Below are 25657 nucleotides of genomic sequence, written 5' to 3'. Positions count from 1 at the left end.
CGTCTTTTTTCAACCTCGTGTTCTCTGTAACTATATTTATAGATACTATTTTTTAAATTGATCCAGTGGAAGGCTACCAAAACACCCCAAACATTTTCCAATTACACAAGGGGTCCTCAGATTTCTGCTCGGATTAACTTTGTACAGCGGGAAGTTTCTGGCGTTCCAAAGAACCAGCTTCTCAATGGTAAAGAGAGAACCCTAAAAGCACAATCCCATTCGGTTCCAAATATGTACAAATTGCCAAAGCTGCCAATTCTTTTGCTGCTCTTGAGACGGCACAAGGCCACCACAAGCTGTAAAGGTCCCGTCATAAAGTAGGAAGCCCGGTATATTCTGTTCTTCATTATCAAAAATCTCAAAGTTTAGGGGACCAGTGGATGTCCAGTACGTGAGAGAGAAGAAAACAAGAAAAACCAATGGCGCTATATCGGTATGCGGTCTGCTGATACACTCCGCTTCCTCACGCATCAGCGGAACATGTCGATTCCTGGCTCGCAGGGGGAACTGAGGAGATGCGCCTGTGTTTCCCAGGCGACCGAAACCGGAAGTGCTGATCAGTCACGTGAGACGCCGAAAGGCAGTGACGGCGGCGAGGAGATTTTCTATGGAATGTTTTAAAAGTTTTTTCTATGTGAGTGCACATTCTTTTAATTGGTCCAGATAAAATGTGTTTATACTATCTGCACTATTGCAATTTTCTCCGCTTTCCCCTGGGATCGATTGCAGTTCACAGATTGAGCCTCTGTTTGCCATATGCTTATTTAATCCAATTATGTCTGCGTAAACACGTCAGATGAATCCGCAGACCTGCATCCCTAGTGTGACGATCTTCCCTCCCACATATCAGACATCCACTGCTCCCCTAAACTCTGACACTGTACATTTGTTCGGGACCAAGGAGACAGTTCCTTTTTTGGGTTTGAGTCAGGGATTTTGTGTCTAATCACACACTTATTGTCACCTATTGTATAAACGCATTCACGGTCTATTAGTGTGCTATTACACTCTTATTTGCACATGTTATATACTACATTATCAGTAACATTAATTTCTATCACTATATATTGAAATCACTTTAGTACTGTCACTAATATAATTATTATTTAAGCGCTGGAAGCGTCAACGGAGACTCGTTTTAGATCACTTCATTATCAAAAACCAGGGTTACTTTTCTAGTGGCACAGCCGGGCATTTTGGCTGTGGGGTCTCGTGATGGCGGTTACACTGCAGCCGGTCAATTTTTTGGAGGTGGACTGTGGACACTGTCATAGTTCATACTTACGTTGCTGACCACAGCGATACAGGTGATGACCTCCAGGATGCTCATCCATATCCCAATGCCCCGGGCGCGCTCTGCTACGGGGCGCCGGTATTCGCACACAAACTTCTGTGCATCCAGACGCACCTCGATCCAGTTATTGAGGAGAGCGAAAAACGGAGCCAGAGGACATGCAGCTACAAAGATGGTAATGAACCCAAACTGTATGACTGAGAGACAGTGAGAGGGAAAGAAACAATTATATTTGTGTCTCCTTACAGCGAATAGGATGTTTTACCTATATCTGGTGTCCACATGTTACTCTGTCCTTACTGTAATGTTTGATCGTCTGTCATTTCACAATCACTGTGTTGTCCAGTGTATTGTGCTTCCTGTAACATGGCAGTGAGAAGCAGCCAGGTGCCCTCACTAAGGTCTCAGTCACCCATCACGCCTCCCTGCTGCCGACCAGGTCTCGGCCCACTCGTCGGCCTGGCTGTTTGCTCCTTAGAGGCTGTCACTGTTTGTACAATACCATCTCACCAAGAGAGCTTTAATGTGACCGCTGTTTCCAGTCAGTGTGCTGCAGCCAAAGGGTTGGTGTTCCTGCTGCAGTCCCGCCTTTCCTGCATATTTTTTGGCCTGTCTGTGTTGGTCCATGTGATTAATCTGTAGTTTAAAACCCCGTGCTACCCGACTGTCTGGCTCTTTAAACCCCCTGCTTCCTGATTGGCAAATTGCTTAGTGTCCTGCGCCCAATCCTGGCTTCGTGGGCTGGATCCTGAACTCACCCCAAGTCCTGACTAATGAAAATGAATGGGCGAGAATTAGACAAAGGACTAGCAGCAAACAAAGGGCTCTTTTCTCTGATCTAAGGATTTTGCGACCAAGACCTCCAGACCTAGAACCTCTGCCCTGGAGGAGGTTTGAACTGTGCTCTTGGGTAACGTCACTGGCACCACCAAGCCCAAAAAGTTCTACACCAGCTGGGATAGCCCATTGGAACTGCACTAAATAAACACACAAAGGAGTAGCGTGCCACCACCCAGCAACGCTGATGAGGCCAACGGCAGCACTCAGACCGCCGCTGTCTGTAGTAGTGCACGCTCCAGTCACAGGGTTAACCCATTAGGCAGAAGCGCAGGGATTCACTTTCCGTTTTTCACTATTGTATGGCCAATTTTTTCGCCTCGCTGCACGATCCTTACATGGTTGAAGCGCAGGTGATCATATATTTGTTTCCCTTCACATGGGTGCCTGGCCAGTGACAGGGACCGCACAGATCCTTGCAGAGCTGAGATCAACTATAAAATACACAGTGGTTTCTGGAGATGATGGGGCCAACAACCGAGCCGGGGACATGGAGCTCCCAGAAAGCCAAACTTTAAAGATAAAATGCAGTGTGTAGCTCTTCACTGGGATCCTGAATAACCAGCATATCGTGCATGGATCGACAAGACCAACGTGACCCATCCGGCAGCAGGAAGTGAGGCTGCGAGTGCGGCAGGTGGCTTCCCGCCGCCACCGCCATGTTACCCGAAATATAATACAGTTCAGTATAATAAAACAGACGCCAGAAATAGGTTAAAAAAAAGGAGCTATTCCGTATACTGCTGAGAGGGGTCTAGGCTGATGGGATGAGATGATGCTCGTTATATAATCGGGGGGGAGAGAGAGCAAAACGAACCGGTCGGGGGAGCTGCAGCATGCGGTTTGTAACGCGAGCGCGGTTTGTAACGCGAGCGCACTTTTCTGGGACTCCAAAGGAACAACCTACAGCACAAGGGAAACAAAGGAAAACCACAGTGTAATCTGTGGGGTGTAGGTGGAAATCCTGCTGCGATGGGCCACACTTACAGAACAGATGTCTTAAATCGGGCTTCTGCGAATCATTGATCCAATGTTGTGACGTGGAGAGAAACGGATATAATAACTGCTGGGCTCACATCTCTTCCATAGGTGTCACCATACCCATACACACACACACACACGCCCCCCCTCCCCCCCCCCCGCCTGCAGCACGCACACACACGGCACCCCACTTTCCCTACAGCACACACAACACATGGCACCCCCCCCCTGCAGCACACACAAAATGGCATGCCCCCTGCGCTGCACACACAAAATAACCCCCTCGCACTGCACACACACACACACACACACACACACACAAACAGAGTCCCACCACCGACAAAACAGAATCTGCCCCCCCAAACGGAATCCTCCCCCCCCAAAACATAATCACTCCCACCCCTCTGTCCTCTCACTCGCCCCTACCTTCCGTCAATTACCCCACTCTCACTCAATCCCCCCCACAAAATACATACCACACAACCCCACCCCTCTAAGTATATGTAACCCCACCCTGCAATACATAATAAAAATACCCACCCCCGCCAATACATATTAAAAAGGCCCCTGCCGCCCCAATACATTTAAAAAAAAAAAACACTGCCCCAATACATTTTGTAAAAAGACCCCGCTGCCTCAATACATTTTAAAAAGATCCCCACCCCAAATACATATTTTAAGGTTTTTTTTAAAACGGTCACATGGGTAAAATCATCATCATCATCATCATCATCTCCCCTCCAGTGCTTATATCACTTCATTTTTCTTGTCTACGCTACCTGTATGCTACTCTCTGCTTTGCTGCCTCCCTATATTTCAACTCCTGAGCTGACACCTATGGAAGAGATGTGAGCCCAGCAGTTATTACATCCGTTTCTCTCCACGACACCACAACATTGGATCAATGATTCGCAGAAGCCGGATTTAAGACATCTATTCTCTAAGTGTGGCCCATCGCAGCAGGATTTCCACCTACACCCCACAGATTACTCTGTGGTTTTCCTTTGTTTCCCTTGTGCTGTAGGTTTGTTCCTTTGGAGTCCGCCTGATTCTCTCTCTTTGGCTGCAGGGAAAATATAGTGGTTTAGTTTAGCTGAGGACTTTCTGGTTGTTGGGCAGTTCTTTTCCCCTCATTTGCACTTGTCTGGGAACTTGTTTAAAAATATAAATAATTTTTTTTTTAGAACTCCGGGTTTTCAAGTGGTACGGAAAATAAAATGGGGAAGGGGAACATACATAGTGATGGGTGGGGGGGGACATACATAGTGATGGGGGGGGGACATAAATAGTGATGGGGGGGGTACATACATAGTGATGGGTGGGGGGGGGTGGACATACATAGTGGTGGGGGAGAGGGGACATACATAGTGATGGGGGGACACATACATAGTGATGGGGGAGGGGGACACATACATAGTGATGGGGGGGGACATACATAGTGATGGGTGGGGGGGACATACATAGTGATGGGGGGCATACATAGTGATGGGGGGACATACATAGTGATGGGGGGCATACATAGTGATGGGTGGGGGGGGACATACATAGTGATGGGTGGGGGGGGACATACATAGTGATGGGGGGGCATACATAGTGCTGGGGAGGGGGACACATACATAGTGATGGGGGGGACATACATAGTGATGGGTGGGGGGGGCATACATAGTGATGGGGGGGACATACATAGTGATGGGGGGGGCATACATAGTGATGGGGGGGGACATTCCCCCCTCCCCAGATGAGATCTTATCAATATAAACATAGTAAGGTACATCATATTAGTGGGTGAGTTGAGGTGAGGTGGGGTTGGGGGAGGGGTGGAGGAGGGGGTGGTTGCCAGTCTGTTCTGGACTTTTGCAAGCAGCAGGGGAGAGAGCGAGAGCCCATAATGGTCCACAGACCACAAGGTCAAGGACCCCAGAGTCCCCTATAGACAGTTTGCTAGAGGCGTGCCTCCGCCATTACCATGGTCCGCAATAAATCATTTCCGTTTTAACGAGATACAGTACTTTGGCTCTCCTGTCTACGACAATCGGAAGAAAGAATTAATGCTAAAATGTTCATGTAAGGAATGTTTCCTTTGCTCGGAGATTACGCTCCGCCTGTCACACAATCGGTGGTATTTGGAATATTTGGAGAAGAAAATGGCCTTTGGGGATTGGAGTTTTCAATTGATTTCTAGGCCTTCATACAAAGACCCCGCTACTGTGTAGGCAAGAGATTTAGGGCCATATTTACGAAGTGGTGCTACGCCTTAGCTACTGATGGCTCATTTATTTTAATGGCCACCTTCATTAACTTACAATGAATGGGCGATGAGTTGCCCTGAGGTTTAGCACCATCTGTTAGGGACAGATTCAAATGCATGAATTTGCTACAATAGGTCTACATCAGAGGTAGTCAACTCCAGTCTTCAAGAGCTACCAACAGGATATCCCTGCTTCAGCACAGGTGGTGCAGTCTTTGACTGAGCCACCTGTGCTGAAGCAGGGATATACTGGAAACCTGCCCTGTTGGTGGCCCTTGAGGACTGGAGTTGGCCACTCCTGGTCTACATCATGTGTTTGTGAATAGGGCCCAATGACAGAATATGAGAGCAGGAGACGGACAGGGTCAGGCCATTACAAACATAGTGAGGGAGAGAGTCGGGAGGGAGAGAGTCGGGAGGGAAAGCGTCGGGAGGGAAAGCGTCGGGAGGCATAGCGTCGGGAGGCATAGCGTCGGGAGGCATAGCGTCAGGAGGGAGTCATAGCTCCATGGCTTCTCACCCATCTCCAAGTACTCATCGAATAATCCATTGCAACGAATCAGTTTATAATCTCTCTCCCATGGATTCTCCTCTGTCTTCACTTTGCTCAATCGCCTATTGAGCCACCAGAGTTGCACTTTCCTGTGTGTGATGGAAAGAAGTTAAGTGGTGAGTATTCACATCCAAAACATGCAGCAGAGCCATAATTAGGCTGAGTCGCAAAGCAAACTGAGCAAGGTCCTATGTAGCATCAGCGGCAGAGCGGTGTGTAAAATGTGATGAATGGGCATGAGGTCACAGAGAATCAGTGGCAGGGTGTCCTGGAACCTGTAGGTATTTTTTCCTTATTCTGAGGCTGCTACTACTCCTCAGTGTAATGTTGTTACTTTTCTCCCCTGCTAGTTGGTGCAGCCTATGCTTTATTTCCTGCCCGTCAAGGCAAGCATGCTTCCTTTTGGAACCCTTCAGCCTTGTGAGTACTACACCTTCTCACTGTTCTCCCAGAACAAGGCATTCATTTTCTACCTTCCTCACACAAATGCTACCTGCAAGTTGTTTTATGCTTCTGTTAACCCCCCTCCAATAAAGTTAAAGAAAATAGAAGGACTCTGTGCATTTAAAGGTGACGAGTTTAAACCGCCTGATCCTACTCATTACCTATAGTGAGCCTGGGCAAGAAAGTAGAGGATTAACATTACTGCTGGGAGATTCAGATCAGACAGCTACTGCTTTAAACATCTACACTGCTGGAAGAAAAGCTGCAGTATCACAGCTTCTGAGAGGTGAGCTACTGCACAGCAGCTACGCCGACAAGCAGAGCCCCTGCAGCTCTACACAACTCACAGTGAGGTAGAAGCCCATCAGACCTTCCACTGCGCCATGTCCCCACATCTAGGGCTACCAAGGGCCACGCTTCGGACATCCACCAGCGCACCAGACACCTGTAAGTACAGCTATCGCCATGCTGACCGCTGCAGGACACCGACCGGCACCATCTGAGGCAGACATCCACCACTGATGCAAGTAACTGATCGCACGCCACACACAATGGCAAAGGCAATTAGCAGAACTCGGACCCTCAGACACCACGCATCAGAGTGTCAACTCCGACGCCAAGACCGCTACACAACCGCAACAGGCGCAAGAGTGTGTAAGGCCTAAGCGGACAGTCACATTTACACAGAAGGCCCACGTAAAATATGAAATGGACATTGATGCACACCGCGACAAGTTAGAGAAGGCCTGGGAAAATACTGAACTTGAAATGTCTAATGCTACAAATATTAGCAATCAAGAAAAACAGATTAAGCAACCTATAGCTCAAATTAAGTCATGCCATAGACCGGAGGTGTGCAAACTGGGGGGGCGCAGCAGTTAGATGCCCCACGCTCTTCAGCGAGGAGGCCTCTAAACTCACTTACCAGGTTTTAGAAAGTTTGTGCACCCCTGCCATAGACGTTACAAAATGCTGTCACAGGTATATTTCACCTGACAAGGACTAACATGGAAGAAAGTCTTGCGAGAAAGACCTACAAAAACTATTGATCTGGAACGTGACGATATCGTGCAGACTGCTTTCACGGAAGCTCAAGGCGAAAGAAAGACTGGAGACCCCATCACAGCGTTCCAGGCCTTCAACAAGGTCAACAAACTCAGCTCCAGGCACTAGAGTCTGTAAAGAGCTACACCAGTATGAACGCCTGTTCACCATCTCCATCTGAAGAGGAGGATATAACAGATGCCGAAGCTATGGAGAATCCACGGGAAGTAGATGCTGTTTCTCTAAGGGCATACCCTACCTGGGATGGCTACAGCTACAACAGTGATCCACACGCTCGCACACGGATACACTAGAGCAGGCTCGCAATCCAGGCACACTTACATGGAGAAACACAGCTCCTCACATCCACCGCAAAGAAGAGATGATGGCAAGGTTCCCCCCAGAAACCACCATTGCGCAGGGCGCACACTCTGTACACATGTCAAAGACGCACAATCAACCCCTCTCAACCCCTCTCGAACTTAAAGTCCAACTCTGCAAACTTATATGATGGAAAGAGCAACATAAACAAACGCAACCTCCCACATCCTCCGCAAAACCAACAGACTGAAGCATCAGGCCTAACAGACATGGGCAAGTACATGATCTGGCGTGATCTGGTCAAAACAGGACTTACTAACTTCGACGACCGTCCTGAGAACTACAGAGTATGGAAGGCTACATTCAAGGATATAACCAGGAGTCTGGACATCACTGCAAGAACATGTGAAGAAACTCAGAGCAGCAAACATAAACAGTCCTCTAGCAGGTCTTGAGTTAGTATGGGAAAGACTAGAGGAGTGCTATGGCAGCCCAGAAGTGATTGAAGATGCACTTTTCAAGAGAATTGACAACTTCCCCAGAATTTCGGACAAACACTATACTAAGTTACGAGAGCTCGGAGATCTGCTGCAGGAATTGTAGTCTGCAAAAGCTGGTCAATCTCTGCCAGGTCTCAATTTCTTAGACTGCTCGTGGAGTGAAACCCATCTTGGAGAAACTACCTTGTAGGCTTCATGAAAGATGGATCTCACAAGGTTCAAAATACAAAAGGGAGAAGCAAGTCACCGTCCCTCCCTTTTCATTCTTCTTGAGCTTTATTTGTGAATCAGCAAAAAATGATTCCAGCTTCGCCATAGGTACACCGACTGCACCCAATGCAAGCTACCTCAAGATTGAAGGGCCGGTGACACGATGCAGTAACACCAGAACGCCTATCTCGGACAGATGTGTCCTCTACAACATCTACACGTCCCAATCAATCATTCTAATCACTACAAGTAGGAAGATGGAGGACCCAAGTAGGGAATGAAACCCATAGAGGAACGCAAGAACTAACTCAAGGAATTTGGAATTTACTTCAGATGCTGCGCTTCCACGAGAATGTGATTGTGAAAAGCATGTAACATTCTTACATCCAGAGGCACTCATACTCTACCAACTCAACAACCCTACCTCCATGGCAAAGCATGGTGGGGAGGATGGAGAAGAGAAAACACCATCACCATCTGTCACATCATAGTGCACTGAGGTTTGTGAAGGACGTGACTGGAGGTCCTGCTCCAAAATATGCCTTATTGCTGTATACCCCAAGAGTCAACCTGAGAGGGCTTCTAGGATACAAAAAAGAATGGGGTAGCACAGTTAAGGAAACGGGCAGTGTAATGTGACTAGTAATCGATATAGATAGAGCAGTTTACACAGCTGTAAAGGTGATAGTTCACAGGGCGGATACCAAACTCAATAGGTATACATACAATGGTGTGTATGTGTGGGTGGAAAGGTAAAAGAATATATAACTTACACGGCCTTGTGTAAGTTCAGTCACATCAAGGTTTCTTTGGGTTTCCCGTCGCCTTGGAATGATGTGTTCTTCTACGATTTGTCCTCTTCTTCTTGGTGTATATTCAGCTTTCCTCGTTCATTCGATGTACCCCTCCAGGGGGATTTCTTCTCATGTAAACAAAAAAGAGGGTAAGGTTAAGTCACATATATATAGAGGCGACAATATGGGGAAGGATGGTATAGTGGTAGACCATTAAAATATAATGGTACGATCAAGCACTCACACGGGCTAATGTGAGCCTTCTCTTATCTTGGTATCTTATTGTTGCCCATTAGGGATAACTTTCAATTGGTTGTAGGTGGTGATGAAGGGGGGAACAATAAGATATAACACAATACTCACACGGGCCAGTGTGAGTACACACTCCTAGTGGTTTCTTGACACTTTTGTTCCTGTTCTTTATGCACCCCTAAAGCTGAAGATGGGGTGAACACAGATAAAATGACACTATGGTCTGCAGGTTAAAACTTTATTTTAAATAAAAAACATGGATATAAAAACAGGAATAAAAAAAGAAACCCAAGGCTTCTATAGGGATATAAAAAGCTAGGGGAGTAGTATGGTGTATAGTGGTAGGGGGTCTCTCCTTCCGCGTCCGGATGGGGAGCTACGACTGCACCTCTGCCTCCTCTGAGATAAGCTAAAAAATGTCCCAACTGAAGAATAGAGCAACGCGTTTCGTCCGGAACTGGACTTCCTCAGGCTCAATAGATGTGGACCGGCTGTGCCTTTTCTTTTATGCAGGGATTAGCCAATCCAAATCGCGGTGTAATAGCTTCCAGCTTTCCATCTGCGACGGGACGTCGCCATCTTGGGAGTTGCGCGCGCATCGCGTGTTGTGTTAAGTCGCGCATCTGTAAGTTTCATTCTAGGATAAAGTTTTTAGAAATTGAAGGGGGATTGTATTGGGGCTTGCGTGCGCATCCTTGTGCTGACAGCGCGGCCGCATATCCTTGTGGAGGCCTCTGTTAATGTCCATTTTATTTAAGAATAAAGTTTTTTTCTCTTTTTTCTTTTTTCCGATTTTGAAGGAAGATTATGTTGAGGGTTGCGCGCGCATCCTTTTGTTTACCTCGCGACTGCATACCCTCGTGGTTGTCTCTATTACACCGCGATCTGGATTGGCTAATCCCTGCATAAAAGAAAAGGCACAGCCGGTCCACATCTATTGAGCCTGAGGAAGTCCAGTTCCGGACGAAACGCGTTGCTCTATTCTTCAGTTGGGACATTTTTTAGCTTATCTCAGAGGAGGCAGAGGTGCAGTCGTAGCTCCCCATCCGGACGCAGAAGGAGAGACCCCCTACCACTATACACCATACTACTCCCCTAGCTTTTTATATCCCTATAGAAGCCTTGGGTTTCTTTTTTTATTCCTGTTTTTATATCCATGTTTTTTATTTAAAATAAAGTTTTACCCTGCAGACCATAGTGTCATTTTATCTGTGTTCACCCCATCTTCAGCTTTAGGGGTGCATAAAGAACAGGAACAAAAGTGTCAAGAAACCACTAGGAGTGTGTACTCACACTGGCCGGTGTGAGTATTGTGTTATATCTTATTGTTCCCCCCTTCATCACCACCTACAACCAATTGAAAGTTATCCCTAATGGGCAACAATAAGATACCAAGATAAGAGAAGGCTCACATTAGCCCGTGTGAGTGCTTGATCGTACCATTATATTTTAATGGTCTACCACTATACCATCCTTCCCCATATTGTCGCCTCTATATATATGTGACTTAACCTTACCCTCTTTTTTGTTTACATGAGAGGAAATCCCCCTGGAGGGGTACATCGAATGAACGAGGAAAGCTGAATATACACCAAGAAGAAGACGACAAATCGTAGAAGAACACATCATTCCAAGGCGACGGGAAACCCAAAGAAACCTTGATGTGACTGAACTTACACAAGGCCGTGTAAGTTATATATTCTTTTACCTTTCCACCCACACATACACACCATTGTATGTATACCTATTGAGTTTAGTATCCGCCCCGTGAACTATCACCTTTACAGCTGTGTAAACTGCTCTATCTATATCGATTACTAGTCACATTACACTGCCCGTTTCCTTAACTGTGCTCCCCCATTCTTTTTTGTATTCATTGCCAACAAGGGTCCTGGATAGATCCTGCTGGGTTTTCGAGTCACAGAAGGACATCAAACGAATACCATTATCAGGCAGTATCATACCCCCCTCTTTTTTGACATATTTGTATCAAGCCACATAGAGATAGCGCCCGGGTACCTTTTCCAACAGGGCTTCTAGGATGCACACAATTATCGATGATAAAAGCAACCTATTAGTCAGGTCAGAATTCTTTAACTTATTCAACACATGAGATAGTGCCTCCCCCTACACACTCAGAACATGCGCTGGACTGATGGAGACAACAGGGAGGAGAGCAAATGGCTATACCATGCGTTCCATAGCTGGTAGAATAAAAATACCATTCCCTACACTTATAGAATGTAATCAGATGTCAGTGAACAGGAGCGAAATTTCCACACCAGATGTGGCATGTCATCACCCACACCTTAGGGGAATAGCTGACCGCATCCCGCCGTTGGAACAAGATGTCAAGATTTTGCTACTGCTCAGCAGGGATATCCTAAGTGTGCACAAAATCAGAGAGTGGCGCAATGTACCCATAACGCTCTGTTTGTCCAAAAACTTGATCTAGATTAGGGGATAGTGGGCAATGTATGCTTGGACAAAGAGCACAAATCAGACTATGTTGATGCCCGAAGAACAAACATAATGGAATGTGAAGACACATCTCACTTCAGTCCATGTCCTAGCTATATTCAAGTGGAAGAAAAGATTGGCAACGAAGAGAAACAAGGTCATACCCCTGAAAACCACAAAGACATCTTTATATCAGAGGAATGTGACCATGGTCTAGGATGTTCAGTAGTCCAGACAACATACCAACTTCAATGGAAGAGAAATATTTGTGAGATCCCATCAGTTCCAGCAGGTACATTTCAATTAATAATCCCGGAAGCAGCCACAGAGATTTGCCCTTAAGTTGTACCGTGGTCACAAATGGGACACCTGAAGGTATGCAAGAATCCCACCATTCCTCTAAATGGACAATGCTCCAGTGAGCGTTTGCACATCTCAAGCATGCTACCACTGCTTTCAGCCACACACCTGGTGGTAAAGTAGATAGCTGGTTGTCATCTCTTCAAGAGACTAAGCACCACAGCGCAATAATAGAGGCAAAGAAGATTTTCCTAAGTTGCATCCAGAAGGAGCCGCATACAGACAAGACTAGCTGTGTCAGCGGAAAAAGGGACCTCTCTAAAAAGAGAGTTCCTTCTGGAAGTTGAATCTTACAAACAACAAGGGCAACCTTACAAGAACAGGTGGTCGCCTTACCAATCCCCAACTATGCTGGGAACATAGTTCAAATTATCCAACAGACAAGACTTCATAATCCTGGAGGCAAGTTCAACTCGACTCTCCCATGACCCTTGACAACGTTCATGGTTACAATTTTAGCAATTGTCGGAACCAGAACTTTTACCAGGAACTTTAAGGATTTGGGATACCACCACCTGGGTGTCCCTATTATCATGTGTGAATATTACTCATCTTATGGCTTCTAAAGAGACATTGAGTGGCAGCAAGCCATCTTGACTGGTGCACCCACCTTGGCATCTGTGGTACCAAAGGACTTTGGAGCCTAGCAGCAGTACCGGCTGGCATCATGTTATGTGGACATTGACTTTACTGTTGTTTATTATGTATTCTATATGTTCCACATATATTGTTTATATATTGGTATCTACTGATACCAGACGGGGAGTGTCCTGGAACCTGTAGGTATTTGTTCCCTGTTCTGAGGCTGCTGCTAATCCTCAGCCTGTTGCATTGGCAGCTCCCCTGTACGCCTTAGTGAGTTGGGCTGACCCTAATCTCCCCTGCTAGTTGGTGCAGCCTGTGCCTCATTTCCTTTTGGAACCTTCAGCCTTGTGAATACTACACCTTCTCAATGTTCCCCCAGAACAAGGCATTAATTTTTTACCTTCTTCTCACAAATGCTACCTGCAAGTTGTTTTATGCTTGTGTTAACCCCCCTCCAATAAAGTTAAAGAAAATAGAAGGACTATGTGTGCATTTAAAGGTGACGAGTTTAAACCGCCTGATCCTACTCATTACCTACAGTGAGCCTGGGCGAGAACACAGAGCTTAGGCTGAATTGCTGCGGACACTGCAACGTCACATAGAAAATCACTTTGACACACATGGTGGTACATGTAAATGACCTTGAACAGAGTCATACTGAGCGTAAAGCACAAGATGACAGTCTAAAGTTCCACAGAGTCAGCAGCAGAGTTGTGCGCCGTATGAGACAATGAATTAGATATATAAGTACAGGAGCATGAGATCAAAAGAGTAAGACAGAGAAAGGACACTGCTCGATGACTGTCAGCAGCAGAGCCAGGGTCAAACAACAAAATGGAAGCCCATCTACCTACCTACCCAGCATCTCAGTCAGTGGCACATACTACAAATACTTACGGGATCACAAATTCTGTTATGTTGTTCAGAATTTGCTTCCCAACCATAATAACCAGCATCTCCTGAGCCAGCTCAATAAGACAGCCTCCTGGATCACACTGCAGGGGAGACAAAGAGAGGTGTTAAAGGCATCTAATACTCTAGCCCCCTCATTGCCAGGGAAGATAGCAATACCCAATGCGCTGCAGGCAGTGAACAAAGTGGGTAAAGAGAAGTAGTGGTACTGTGCCTAATACAAGTCAAAATACTTTCTAGGGGTGTCGCGCTCACTGAGCGATCTAAATGGAAGGGGAGGACTGGTCGCTGCATCGCAATCACATGATCGCGACTTGCCAGAGGTCGTAGGACTCTGATGCCGCAGCCAATATGGCAATGAATTGGTTAAAAAAAAAAAAAGACAATGAAATTGGGACTGCTGCTTTTATTGTAAATATTAACTTGGAGGTTTATTCAGGTCATATCAAACATAATGCAGCATAACGTTTATTCATGTGAACTCTCAAAGTCTTCCAAACGTAATCATGCAATCTTACCAGATAAAAAATACTTCACGTACAGTAGACTCCCATTTAACGTGCTGTGAAGTGGCTTCCCCGTGCTGGAGTAGAGATCAGCTCCGTTCAAAAGAATGGAACTAGAATCTTCTCCAACACAGGGAAGTGGGTTCACAGCATAGTTACATAGTGTTGAAAAAAAGACATCAGTCCATCAAGTTCAACCTATGATAAATTTAGACAGATACGTTACCCTACATATGTACTTGCAGTACAGAATTGACTAAAGGCCTAAGAGGGCAAAAACACCAATGAGGTTCTGTATTAGTCTCCCAGCTTCAAAACAGATATCGAAAAATATCCCATAGGATACTATTGGCCCAATGTTCTTAATCAAAGCCAAAAAGCATTTTCCTATTTTTGCGCCTGTTTTGCAGCCGGATGACAACGATAACTCCCCATAAGGTTTCTGGCCAGTCACTGGACCCTTTATGAGCGGACTGGTGCAAGTGAAGAGACTCAACATGATGAGCCCTTCCTCTGTGTGTGATTTATATCTCTGACCTTGAAATAACCTTGAATAAAGGTCCACGTGAATTTCTGCATTGAAGGTGTGCACAATAACAGGTGGATACTCTGCCCTGCTGTAGCGATGTTGCATCCTTTGAAGTAGGTGAACCTGGTTTGAATCTGTGTCCACTGTACTTGTGAAATTGACCAAGTCACTTTATCTGCCTCAGGCACCAAAATTAGATTGTAAGCTCTTCGGAGCGAGGAGTCGTGTCTGCAAAGTTCTACATATGTTCTTTAGTGTACTGCGAGTGCTCTATAAGAAACGATTGATTTTATTACAGAATGTGATTATTTTACTGTATAATAGATAAAGGATACAGGATAAACTTAAAAAAAAAATTTTTTTAAATAGATTTCCCTTTCTCCCCTTTATCTTCATGGTATAAATACTGCAATTTGTTTTTATAAATATTGTCCTTTTCACTAATTTGGTGCACAGTACCACTGCTTTTTCATTCACTTTGACCACTGCAGCTAACATTTTAACATGAATTTGCATCGGAATAGCTATAGGACGAGACAAGAAACGTGTGAACCTCCTTTAGCACACACCCCTCACACACACCCCTCACACACACCCCTCACACACACAGGCATGCCTCTTGTTTATTCCACCGGTCTCCAGCAATCTCTATACACAAGGTCAATATCTTACAAACAATTAGAAGCCCGCCTCCTAGAGAGGGCCTTTCATTAGAGCTTCCTCCATCTCCTCAGTCTGGGCTAATGTCACACCTTGTCCATCTCCTTTCGTTAACACTTAGGCCGCGATTATACACTGCGCGATTGCGCACGCGCGATAGCCACAAATTGCCGAATGCCTACGAGGTCCGCCCTTGTGCGCGCACGCCAGGGCGCGTTTTGAAAAGACAACATTTTTGTCTTTTCAAGTGACGGCCGCGTCACATGGGCAGTTCAGCCAATCACGGCGAACCAGCCTCGTGACGTGTCCGCCACGCCTCCCCACTCGCTTCCATCACAGTTCACACATCGCTCGGGCGAGAGGCGCCTGCGATGAGCGCGCGTGCCCACGCGGTGTATTATCGCGGCCTTAATAACTAGTTCCACAGAATCAGCCTCTAATTACACACACTTTCACGTCATGCCATCATCTATGCTATCTCTTTCTCTCCCTCTCCACCGCCTCTGCTCTTCATACAGGACGCTCTCCCACACACCACTGTGTTGACCCCGTATTGTCTTGTTAAATCAGTGTATTTTATTTTGTACAGTACTGAGCTATACACAGTGCTATACAAAAAAAAATAAAAAAAGAGAGAGACCGACAGTATTTTAGGTTGAAAAGCGACAGAATCTTTTGACAAACTGTTAAAGCTTTTAGCATTAGACTAGCAACGCATTGTTGACCACTCCAGAGCTGAAGGAGTTAATAATAACTTGGTCTAACTAGGACTGCTCCATTACTCGTGTCCTCTCGGCTCTAATACTCACATCTTCATTGCGGATTCGGAACAGGGTGTTATAATGTCCGGGGTATCCCACAAACCTGCAGAGACAGAAGCAATGGAGGCTTGAAGTCTCTGGTACACAATAAATATCCAAAAAAAGGGATAACCAAAACGTTGAACAAATGAAATTATTCTTTTTTGCATATTTTTGGCATGCCTATCCCTCAGATATATACAGCTCAACCCCGCTATAACGCGATCCGTTACAACGTGATTCCGCTTATAACGCGATGCAAGCGTGGCTCCCAATTTTTGTATTTATGAATACTTTACAACACGATTATTGGTATCTTAAATACTTTATTGTACAATGCATATAATTGTACATTATTTCGAACGCGATCCGCTTATAGCGCGATGTGAGTCTTTGGACCCCAAGCACAGCGTTATAAGGGGGTTGAGCTGTATATACAGTATCTGTATCTTTAGATCTATCGATATTTCTATACACACACACACACACACACACACACACACACAAACAAATATACAAAGCACAATAATCAAAAGGATGCATAAATAAAAAATACAAGTTATATATAATTAACAAACATTTAAATAAATGTATCAAATATAACCCCTTTGGCAGTTTGAGGCGCTGGAAAGTCTAGCCCTACTAGTTTCCGAGTTAAGCGGCTTCCTAAGGGGCATCAATGCCTATTTTTACCGGTAGCATGTGAGTTTAACCCTATAAATTTAACCATTCCTTGCTAGACTGGATTCTCACTTGTCCCAACAGGATCCAACGACCGGACGTTTTCAGGGACCATGCAATAGTGTACTGTGTAAGGAAAATTAAACGGCCCCAATCAAGCCCTAAAGTTCTCCTCACTAGAACATTTAGAAACTTTAACCCACAGCAGTTTCTGGATGACCTTACCAACTGCCCATGGCACAGAATCGATTTAATTCCCGACCCTGATTCTGCGCTTTAATATTTCCAATCCGAGTTCTTAAAACTCTGCGATACCCATGCTCCACTGCGCAGAATAAGGGTACGGGGGGCCCACCTTCCATGGGTTACACCTGACCTTATAGCACTCTACCAGTTCAGGGATGCCTTGTGGAAAAGCTACAAAGTAACTGGCACTACCAAGGATCTTAATAACTATAGATGCCTGCGGAACATGTGCACAAGGCAAACAATGCATGCAAAAGCACAATATTACTCCACCAGAATACACCCAGCTAACTTTTGGAAAGTGATCAACAATATATTCCAGCCTTCTAGCCATCAACAACCAAGTAATATCACTAAGGGGAATATTACTCTGACAAACCCCACTGACATTGCAAATGCATTCAATGATTACTTTGTGGGGTGTGCTACTAACGTATTAACAAAACGCAACCAAAACCACAAACATGAACCTCATTCTGAGAGTACCCCTATAGCCCAACCCTCTCCCAACACTGCCCACAATTTTCAATTTGTCCCAGTATCCGAAGGAGATTACACAAGCGCTCCTCAAATTAAAACTAAGCAGCTAATGTGGACCTGACCTACTGCAATCTAAGTTCCTAAGACTTGGTGCCCCAGCCATTGCCAAACCAATTGCTTCCATAGTCAACTCTATTTTGTCTGCAGGCCATATCCCTAAAACCTGGAAAACTGCCAGAGTTGTCCCAATCTTCAAAAGTGGGGACAAAAACACTGTCTCAAACTACAGGCCAATCTCTCTTCCCCCAATACTATCCAAAGTCATGGAAAAGTGTGTTCACTCCCAATTAAGCGATTACTATAACAAGACAAATTTCCCTAGCCAATTCCAATCTGGCTTTCGCCCCAAACACTCCATGGTAACTACCCTGCTAAAAGTTTGCAATGAAATCCAGTGTGGAATGGAACGGGGACAACTCACTGGTGCAATATTCCTAGATTTTGCAAAGGCTTTTGATACTGTTTATCATGCTATCTTGCTAAACAAACTCCAGAGCTCTGGAATAGGGAAGCATGCTTTAAATTGGTTTCATTCCTACCTATCAGGTAGATCCCAAAATGTGTCCATCTCAGGCTCCAACTCCAATCCCTTTGATATCACCTGTGGTGTCCCACAAGGCTCTGTTCTGTTCTGGGACCCCTACTCTTCTCAATGTTCATCGATCTTCCTACAGCTTGTAAGGAAGCCTCAATACACATGTATGCAGATGACACAATCTTATATGCGCACAGCTCTAGCCTCTCTGACCTCGAACACATACTTCAATCTGACCTTTTGAGACTTGAAAATTGGATTTCCCAAAACAAACTGTTTTTAAACACTGACAAGACTAACAAATGTATTTGGGACCAAGGCTACATTTTTAAAGCTTCCAATGACTGAGCTCCAGATCAGAACCAATGCTAATACCACCCTAATTCCTGTTACTAGTTTTTAATACTTGGGCATATAGTTTGACTCCCACTTAACATTCGGGATGCACATTGATACCCTGACATCCAAAACCTATGCCAAACTAGGTGTACTTTACAGGAACAAATCCTCCCTATGTCTGCTGGTCAGAAAGCTGATGCTAATGCCAATTATCGACTAAGGGGACATAGTATATTGCTCGGCACCCCAAAGCCACTTTGGCAAACTTGAATCCCTCTACAATTCAATATGCCGTTTTGTTCTCCAATGCAACTACAACACACTTCAGTGCAAAATGGTCAAAGATTTAGATTGGTCATCACTCGAGTCTAGGCGCAAAGTTCACGTTTCCCATCTTGCCTTCAAATCCTTTCTGGGCAAGCTACCCACTTATCTGAACATGCTCCTCACCCCTACCACATGCAGCACTTATCTGAGATCTGACTCCAAAAGACTGTTCATGGTCCCAAGGTTCAGCAAAAAATCCGGCCGCTCCTCCTCCTCCTTCCGTGTCCCCCAAAACCTCACAGTCGCCACCGGTCTAAATTCTTTCAAAACTAAGGCTGTCTCACATTTTAGTCTGGTCTATAACTGTTACATACACATATAATATATATTATCTCTAACTGTGCATGCAATGTCTTGTATATAATGTATACCCTGTTCACTTGTGTAACTATGTATTGTAACCATGTTTTATTTGTCATCTTAACTATGCCCAGGACATACTTGAAAACAAGAGGTAACTCAACGTATTACTTTCTGGTAAAAATTTTTATAAATACATACATACAATAAATAAATACATAAAATAAATACAATAAATAAATACATACATATACCCACTGGAGAAGATTCCTGGGTCTGACCCACAAGCCTTAAGTGGTCCTGACACCCTTTGTGTATAGAATATCCATTCTATCCTGAGGCTTGATGTCAGATTCCCAAAGTCTAACTGCTGATTGCCCAGATAAGTAATTAGCAAGTTGCCGAATGATCGGCGAAGACTCGGTTCAGGGTTTGACTAAATAGCTCTCCGTGCAGAAGAGAACAAAAGATGCAAAGTTTTGTGGGGAAGATCATGTGACCAGGCAATCACTAGATACAATTGGTGTACGGGAAGAGAGGTCAGGCTCAAAAGTGGATGTAAGTTTGTAAATGGTTGCTATAGAAACAAAAAATGCTTGTTACATTAGAATACATTAAAAATAACATTTAGAGTGCTTTAAAAAAATACTACAACTATTTTCTCATAGTACAGAACTGATTAAAAAACAAACAAAAAAACAACATATGTAGGATATTGCTTGGTTTTCAGCTTTAATCCACAGAATTGCACCATTTTCTGTACTTTCTATCCCGCATGTGGTTCCTGGGAGCTGCACTGCAATCTTTGCATCTAATATATTGGTGTAAGCATTTTTCAGCATTCTTCGTGTTTCTAGTTGAAAGGTAAGGAAACAGTATCAGCTGCTGTAGAGTTGCTAATTGTGTGTCAGTGTGATGTTTGAATTACATCACATTTACTGGAATCGTAGTAGCAAATTGCTTATCACAATATATGTGCAAGTCTATATTAAAGCACTCAGTATTTCTACGGCTGCAGCCAGGGTGACCCTGAGCGGGCGCTCGCGCTCAGCACGATCAAACACATAGCTACAATGTGTTTGTCCAGCGTGACTGTGCGTGTGCCCGTGAGCGCACGGCGCTCAGCTGCTAGCAGAGACAAGTAAATTTGTTTCTGCCGCTCGCTGGCACATCACGGGAGCGGTTCGCCCAATGAGGGCGAACCAGCTCCATGATGTCATGGCCACGCCCCCCGAGCGCACAACTGGCTGGCCACAAATCCTCCAAGCAAAATGAGCGCCGAGTTCGAGCGTCAGCACGCTCTCATTCACCCTGGCCACAGCCCCCAATAGAAAAATAAAAAAACACAGTTTCAGGTGCAAAACGGTGTATGTTTCTTAACCAGTGTGATTGTGTTTAAATTCAAATCGGCTGACAGGTTTGGCAAAAAGAATTACTTTTATTGGAGTCACAATTGCAGTTTGTTTATACTGAGTGGGTTATACTTATTTCAAGCAGCAAAACGTGGACATTTTATATGTTTTTTTCAGTCCTGTAGTATTAGAGTATACTTACTGCATTAAATCTTTATATATATATATATATATATATATATATATATATATATATATATATATATATATATATATATATATATATATATATATATATATATATATATATATATATGTAGAGGTATCAGTACCGTGTTAGCCGAGCTTCAATAATCAAAAAATAAATAGATGATACCGTTCTGTGGCTAACGAAATGCTTTTATTTGTGCGAGCTTTCGAGATACACTGATCTCTTCTTCCGGCGATGTTACTTTGGGTGCGGTACAATGTGGTATCTTCCATATTTTCATGTAGAGGTATCAGTACCGTGTTAGCCGAGCTTCAATAATCAAAAAATAAATAGATGATTTATTTTCATCTATTTATTTTTTGATTATTGAAGCTCGGCTAACACGGTACTGATACCTCTACATGAAAATATGGAAGATACCACATTGTACCGTACCCAAAGTAACATCGCCGGAAGAAGAGATCAGTGTATCTCGAAAGCTCGCACAAATAAAAGCATTTCGTTAGCCACAGAACGGTATCATCTATTTATTTTTTGATTATATATATATATATATATATATATATATATATATATATATATATATATATATATATAAAAAAATATATATATATATATATATATTGTGGCAGGATGGTCGTGGTAAGTGAGGAGACAACACGACTTTTCTGGTGAAATAGTGCTGGTGGATTTATTTGTCCAAAAAGGGTAACTAAAACAATGGGTACACTGTCCTTTTAAATTGAAACGTAAACAAAAGCCTAACCCCGGTCGGGGCACTGACTAAACAAAAGTGCAGGCTAACTACCTGGCTGGCTAGCTAACCTAGTCCAGCCCAACAAGGTTCAGCAATAGCAGTTGGCTCCTTACCTGGGAGCTTTATTCTCCCCGCTTGGGACCGGATCAATCTGAGCAGCTTGTGTCTCTGCACCTCAGAGAGAGAGACTGCCGCCCCAGAGGCATTTCCTCTTCCTGTTTTAAAGCAGGTGAACTAGCTTAATTTGAATCACCTGTGGACTGCTTAACAAGCTGGGTTAACCCCTCGTCTACTGGAAAGCATGCATACTGCCATCTCCTACTAACATATACTGAGTCAATGACCCTGTCACATATCCCCCTTCCCAGCGTAACGTTACCGAGTGGAGCGGCCCGTGCACCGAGACTGTGCACCCTAGAGAGTGCATCAGCATTACCATGCAGTATGCCTGGCCGATGTTGGACCATGAAGTTGAAAGGTTGCAACGACAAAAACCAACGGGTAACTCTCGAGTTCTTTTCTTTATTTCTATGCATCCACTGTAGGGGTGCGTGATCTGTAATGAGCGTAAAAGACCTGCCTAACAGGTAATACTTCAATGTGTCTGTTGCCCACTTTACGGCCAAACACTCTTTTTCTACTGTGGCATATCTTTGTTCGCGGGGACACAATTTGCGACTTAAATAGAGGACCGGGTGTTCCTCTTCTCCTACAAACTGGGACAGTACTGCTCCGAGACCTACTTCGGAGGCGTCCGTTTGCAGAAAAAACTCCTTAGTAAAATCCGGGGCTACCAAGACTGGGTGACTACAGAGTGCTGTACGTAGGTCTAAAAATGTTGTCTCCGCATTACTGTTCCATTTTACAACATCAGGTGCCTTTGCCTTTACTAGATCTGAAAGCTGTGCTGCCCGGGTTGCAAAATGGGGTATAAATCGCCTGTAGTAACCTACAATGCCTAGAAATGTCCTAACCTGTTTTTTTTTAAGGGGACGGGGCCAACTCTCAATGGCTTCAACTTTATTGAGCTGGGGTTTTACTGTCCCCCTTCCCACAACATAGCCAAGATATTTTGCTTCTGCTAGGCCGACTGAACATTTAGCTGGGTTGGCTGTAAGACCCGCCTCCCGAAAGGTTCTCAACACTGCCTCAACCTTTTGTAGATGTGAGTCCCAATCTGGACTATGAATTACCACATTGTCTAAGTACGCTGAGGCGTAGTTCGAGTGTGAGTGTAACAATTTATTCATCAACCTTTGGAAGGTTGCAGGCGCCCCATGAAGACCAAAGGGTAAGACAGTATACTGAAAAAGACCATCAGGTGTGGAGAAGGCCGTTTTCTCTTTTGCTGAACTTGTTAAGGGGATTTGCCAATAACCCTTTGTAAGATCTAAAGTGGTTAGAAAACGAGCCCTCGACAACCTCTCAATTAACTCGTCTACCCGTGGCATAGGATAGGCATCAAACTTCGAGACTTCATTTACTTTTCTAAAGTCATTACAGAACCGTACAGTCCCACCCCCTCCCAACACTGCCCACAATTTTCAATTTGGCCCAGTATCTGAAGAGGAGATTATACAAGCGCTCCTCAAACTAAAACTAAGCAGCCAATGTGGACCCGACTTACTACAATCTAGGTTCCTACGACTTGGTGCCCCAGCCATTGTCAAACCAATTGCGTCCATAGTCAACTCTATCCTGTCTGCAGGCCATATCCCTAAGACCTGGAAAACTGCCAGAGTCGTCCCAATCTTCAAAAGTGGGGACAAAAACACTGTCTCAAACTACAGGCCAATCTCACTTCTCCCAATTCTATCCAAAGTCATTGAAAAATGTGTCCACTCGTAAATTAAGCGATTTCTACACCAAGACAAATTTCCCTAGCCAATTCCAATCTGGATTTCGCCCCAAACACTCCACCGTAACTACCCTGCTAAAAGTTTGCAATGAAATCCAGTGTGGAATGGAACGGGGACAACTCACTGGTGCAGTATTCCTAGATTTTGCAAAGGCTTTTGACACAGTCGATCATGCTATCCTGTTTAACAAACTCCAGAGCTCTGGAATAGGGAAACATGCTTTAAACTGGTTTCAGTCCTACCTATCAGGAAGATCCCAACATGTGTCCATTTCAGGCTCTAACTCCAACCCCCTGGATATCACCTGTGGTGTCCCACAAGGCTCTGTTCTGGGGCCCCTACTCTTCTCAGTGTTCATTAATGATCTTCCCACAGCTTGTAAGGAAGCCTCAATACACATGTATGCAGATGACACAATCCTATATGCACACAGTCATAGCCTCTCTGACCTTCAACACATACTTCAGTCTGACTTTTTGAGACTCGAAAACTGGATTTCCCAAAACAAACTGTTTTTAAACACTGACAAGACTGTAACAATGGTATTTGGGACCAAGACTAAATTTGTAAAGCTTCCAGTGACTGAGCTCCTGATTAGAACCAACGCTAACACCACCCTAACACCTGTCACTAGTTTTAAATACCTGGGTTTTATGGTTTGACTCCCACTTAACATTCGGGATGCACATTGATACCCTGACTTCCAAGGCCTATGCCAAACTAGGGGTACCTTACAGGAAGAAATCCTCCCTACATCTCCTGGTCAGAAAGCATATCGCACAGCAGATGCTAATGCCAATTATTGACTATGGAGACATAGTATATGGCTCGGCTCCTCAAACCCACCTTAGCAAACTTGACACCCTCTACAATTCAATTTGTCGTTTTGTTCTCCAATGCAACTACAACACACATCACTGCAAAATGCTCAAAGAACTAGATTGGTCAAAACTAGAGTCTAGGCGCAAAGTTCACCTTTCCTGTCTTGCCTTTAAATTCTTCATGGGCAAGCTACCCAGCTACCTGAACAAGCTCCTCACCCCTACCACCTGCAGTACCTATCACCTGAGATCAAACTCCAAAAGACTATTCATGGTCCCAAGGCTCAACAAAGTATCCGGACGTTCCTCCTTCTCCTTCCGTGCACCCCAAAACTGGAACAACCTACCAGAGACTCTCACATCCACCACCAGTTTAAGTTCTTTCAAATCTAAGGCTGTCTCACATTTTAACCTGGTCTGTAACTGTTTCATACGCTCATAATATACATTTTCTTTAACTGTGCATGCAATGTCTTGTATATAATGTATACCCTGTTCATTTATGTAACTGTACTTGTAACCATGTACTATTTGTTTTACTCTGTGCCCAGGACATACTTGAAAACGAGAGGTAACTCTCAATGTATTACTTCCTGGTAAAATATTTTATAAATAAATAAATAAATAAAATAAATCTGGCTTAGGTACCAAGACAATAGGGCTGGACCATTGACTATGGGACTCCTCAATTACGCCTAAATCTAGCATCTTCTTTACCTCTGACTGAATAGCCCCTCTTCTGGCTTCTGAGATTCTATAGGGTCTTATCTTAATGGCTATGCCTGGCTTGGTGACGATATCATGGGAAATCACCCTAGTTTTCCCTGGTACGCTGGAAAATACATCCCTGTTCCTTTTTACCAAGTCCACAGCTTCTCTGTATTGTTCAGGGGTGAGTTCTGCCGATATTCGAACAAGTGGTTCCTCCCCTTTCCCGGATTTATTAGCTACTACCGTCAGACATACCTCTCTATCCTTCCAGGATTTTAATAGATTTATGTAATAGATTTGCTCTACCTTCCTCCGATCTGGCTGTCGAATTTTATAATTCACCGGGCCGACCTGTTCTAGAACCTCATATGGCCCCTGCCAATGTGATAACAGCTTGCTTTCGGCCGTGGGAACAAGCACCATTACTCGGTCCCCTGGTCGGAAGTTGCGAACCGTAGCCTGCCTGTTGTAAAGGTTCTGTTGGGCCCTCTGTGCCTCTTCTAAATGTTGTCTGACTATGGGGGTAATATGCGCAATACATTTTTTCAAATCTTCCACAAATTGGACGACATTTTTCCCTGGAACAGCTTGTTGCTCCCACTCTTCTTTGAGGCTATCCAGAATCCCTCTTGGGCGTCTCCCATACAGGAGTTCAAATGGGGAAAACCCTGTAGAGGCCTGTGGCACC

The 25657-nt window shown here is 44.5% G+C and overlaps 1 protein-coding gene across 2 annotated transcripts in view; it reads right to left on the bottom strand.

The window, feature by feature from the left end:
• ANO7 (anoctamin 7) overlaps positions 1-25657 on the bottom strand; it is a 291143-nt gene that overhangs the window by 37566 nt on the left and 227920 nt on the right. For both annotated transcript variants that reach the window (XM_075569552.1, XM_075569553.1), the window contains 4 exons: positions 16300-16354; positions 13781-13878; positions 5881-6002; positions 1286-1491 (listed from right to left, as the gene is read on the bottom strand). In XM_075569552.1, coding sequence (XP_075425667.1) covers positions 1286-1491; positions 5881-6002; positions 13781-13878; positions 16300-16354 — 481 coding nt within the window. The remainder of the gene's footprint in view (positions 1-1285; positions 1492-5880; positions 6003-13780; positions 13879-16299; positions 16355-25657) is intronic.

This window comes from Ascaphus truei, chromosome 14 (assembly GCF_040206685.1).
Source record: "Ascaphus truei isolate aAscTru1 chromosome 14, aAscTru1.hap1, whole genome shotgun sequence".
NCBI classification, from domain to species: domain Eukaryota; kingdom Metazoa; phylum Chordata; class Amphibia; order Anura; family Ascaphidae; genus Ascaphus; species Ascaphus truei.
Note: the sequence above shows the minus strand (reverse complement) of the source record. Positions and strands in the feature narration are given on the sequence as shown.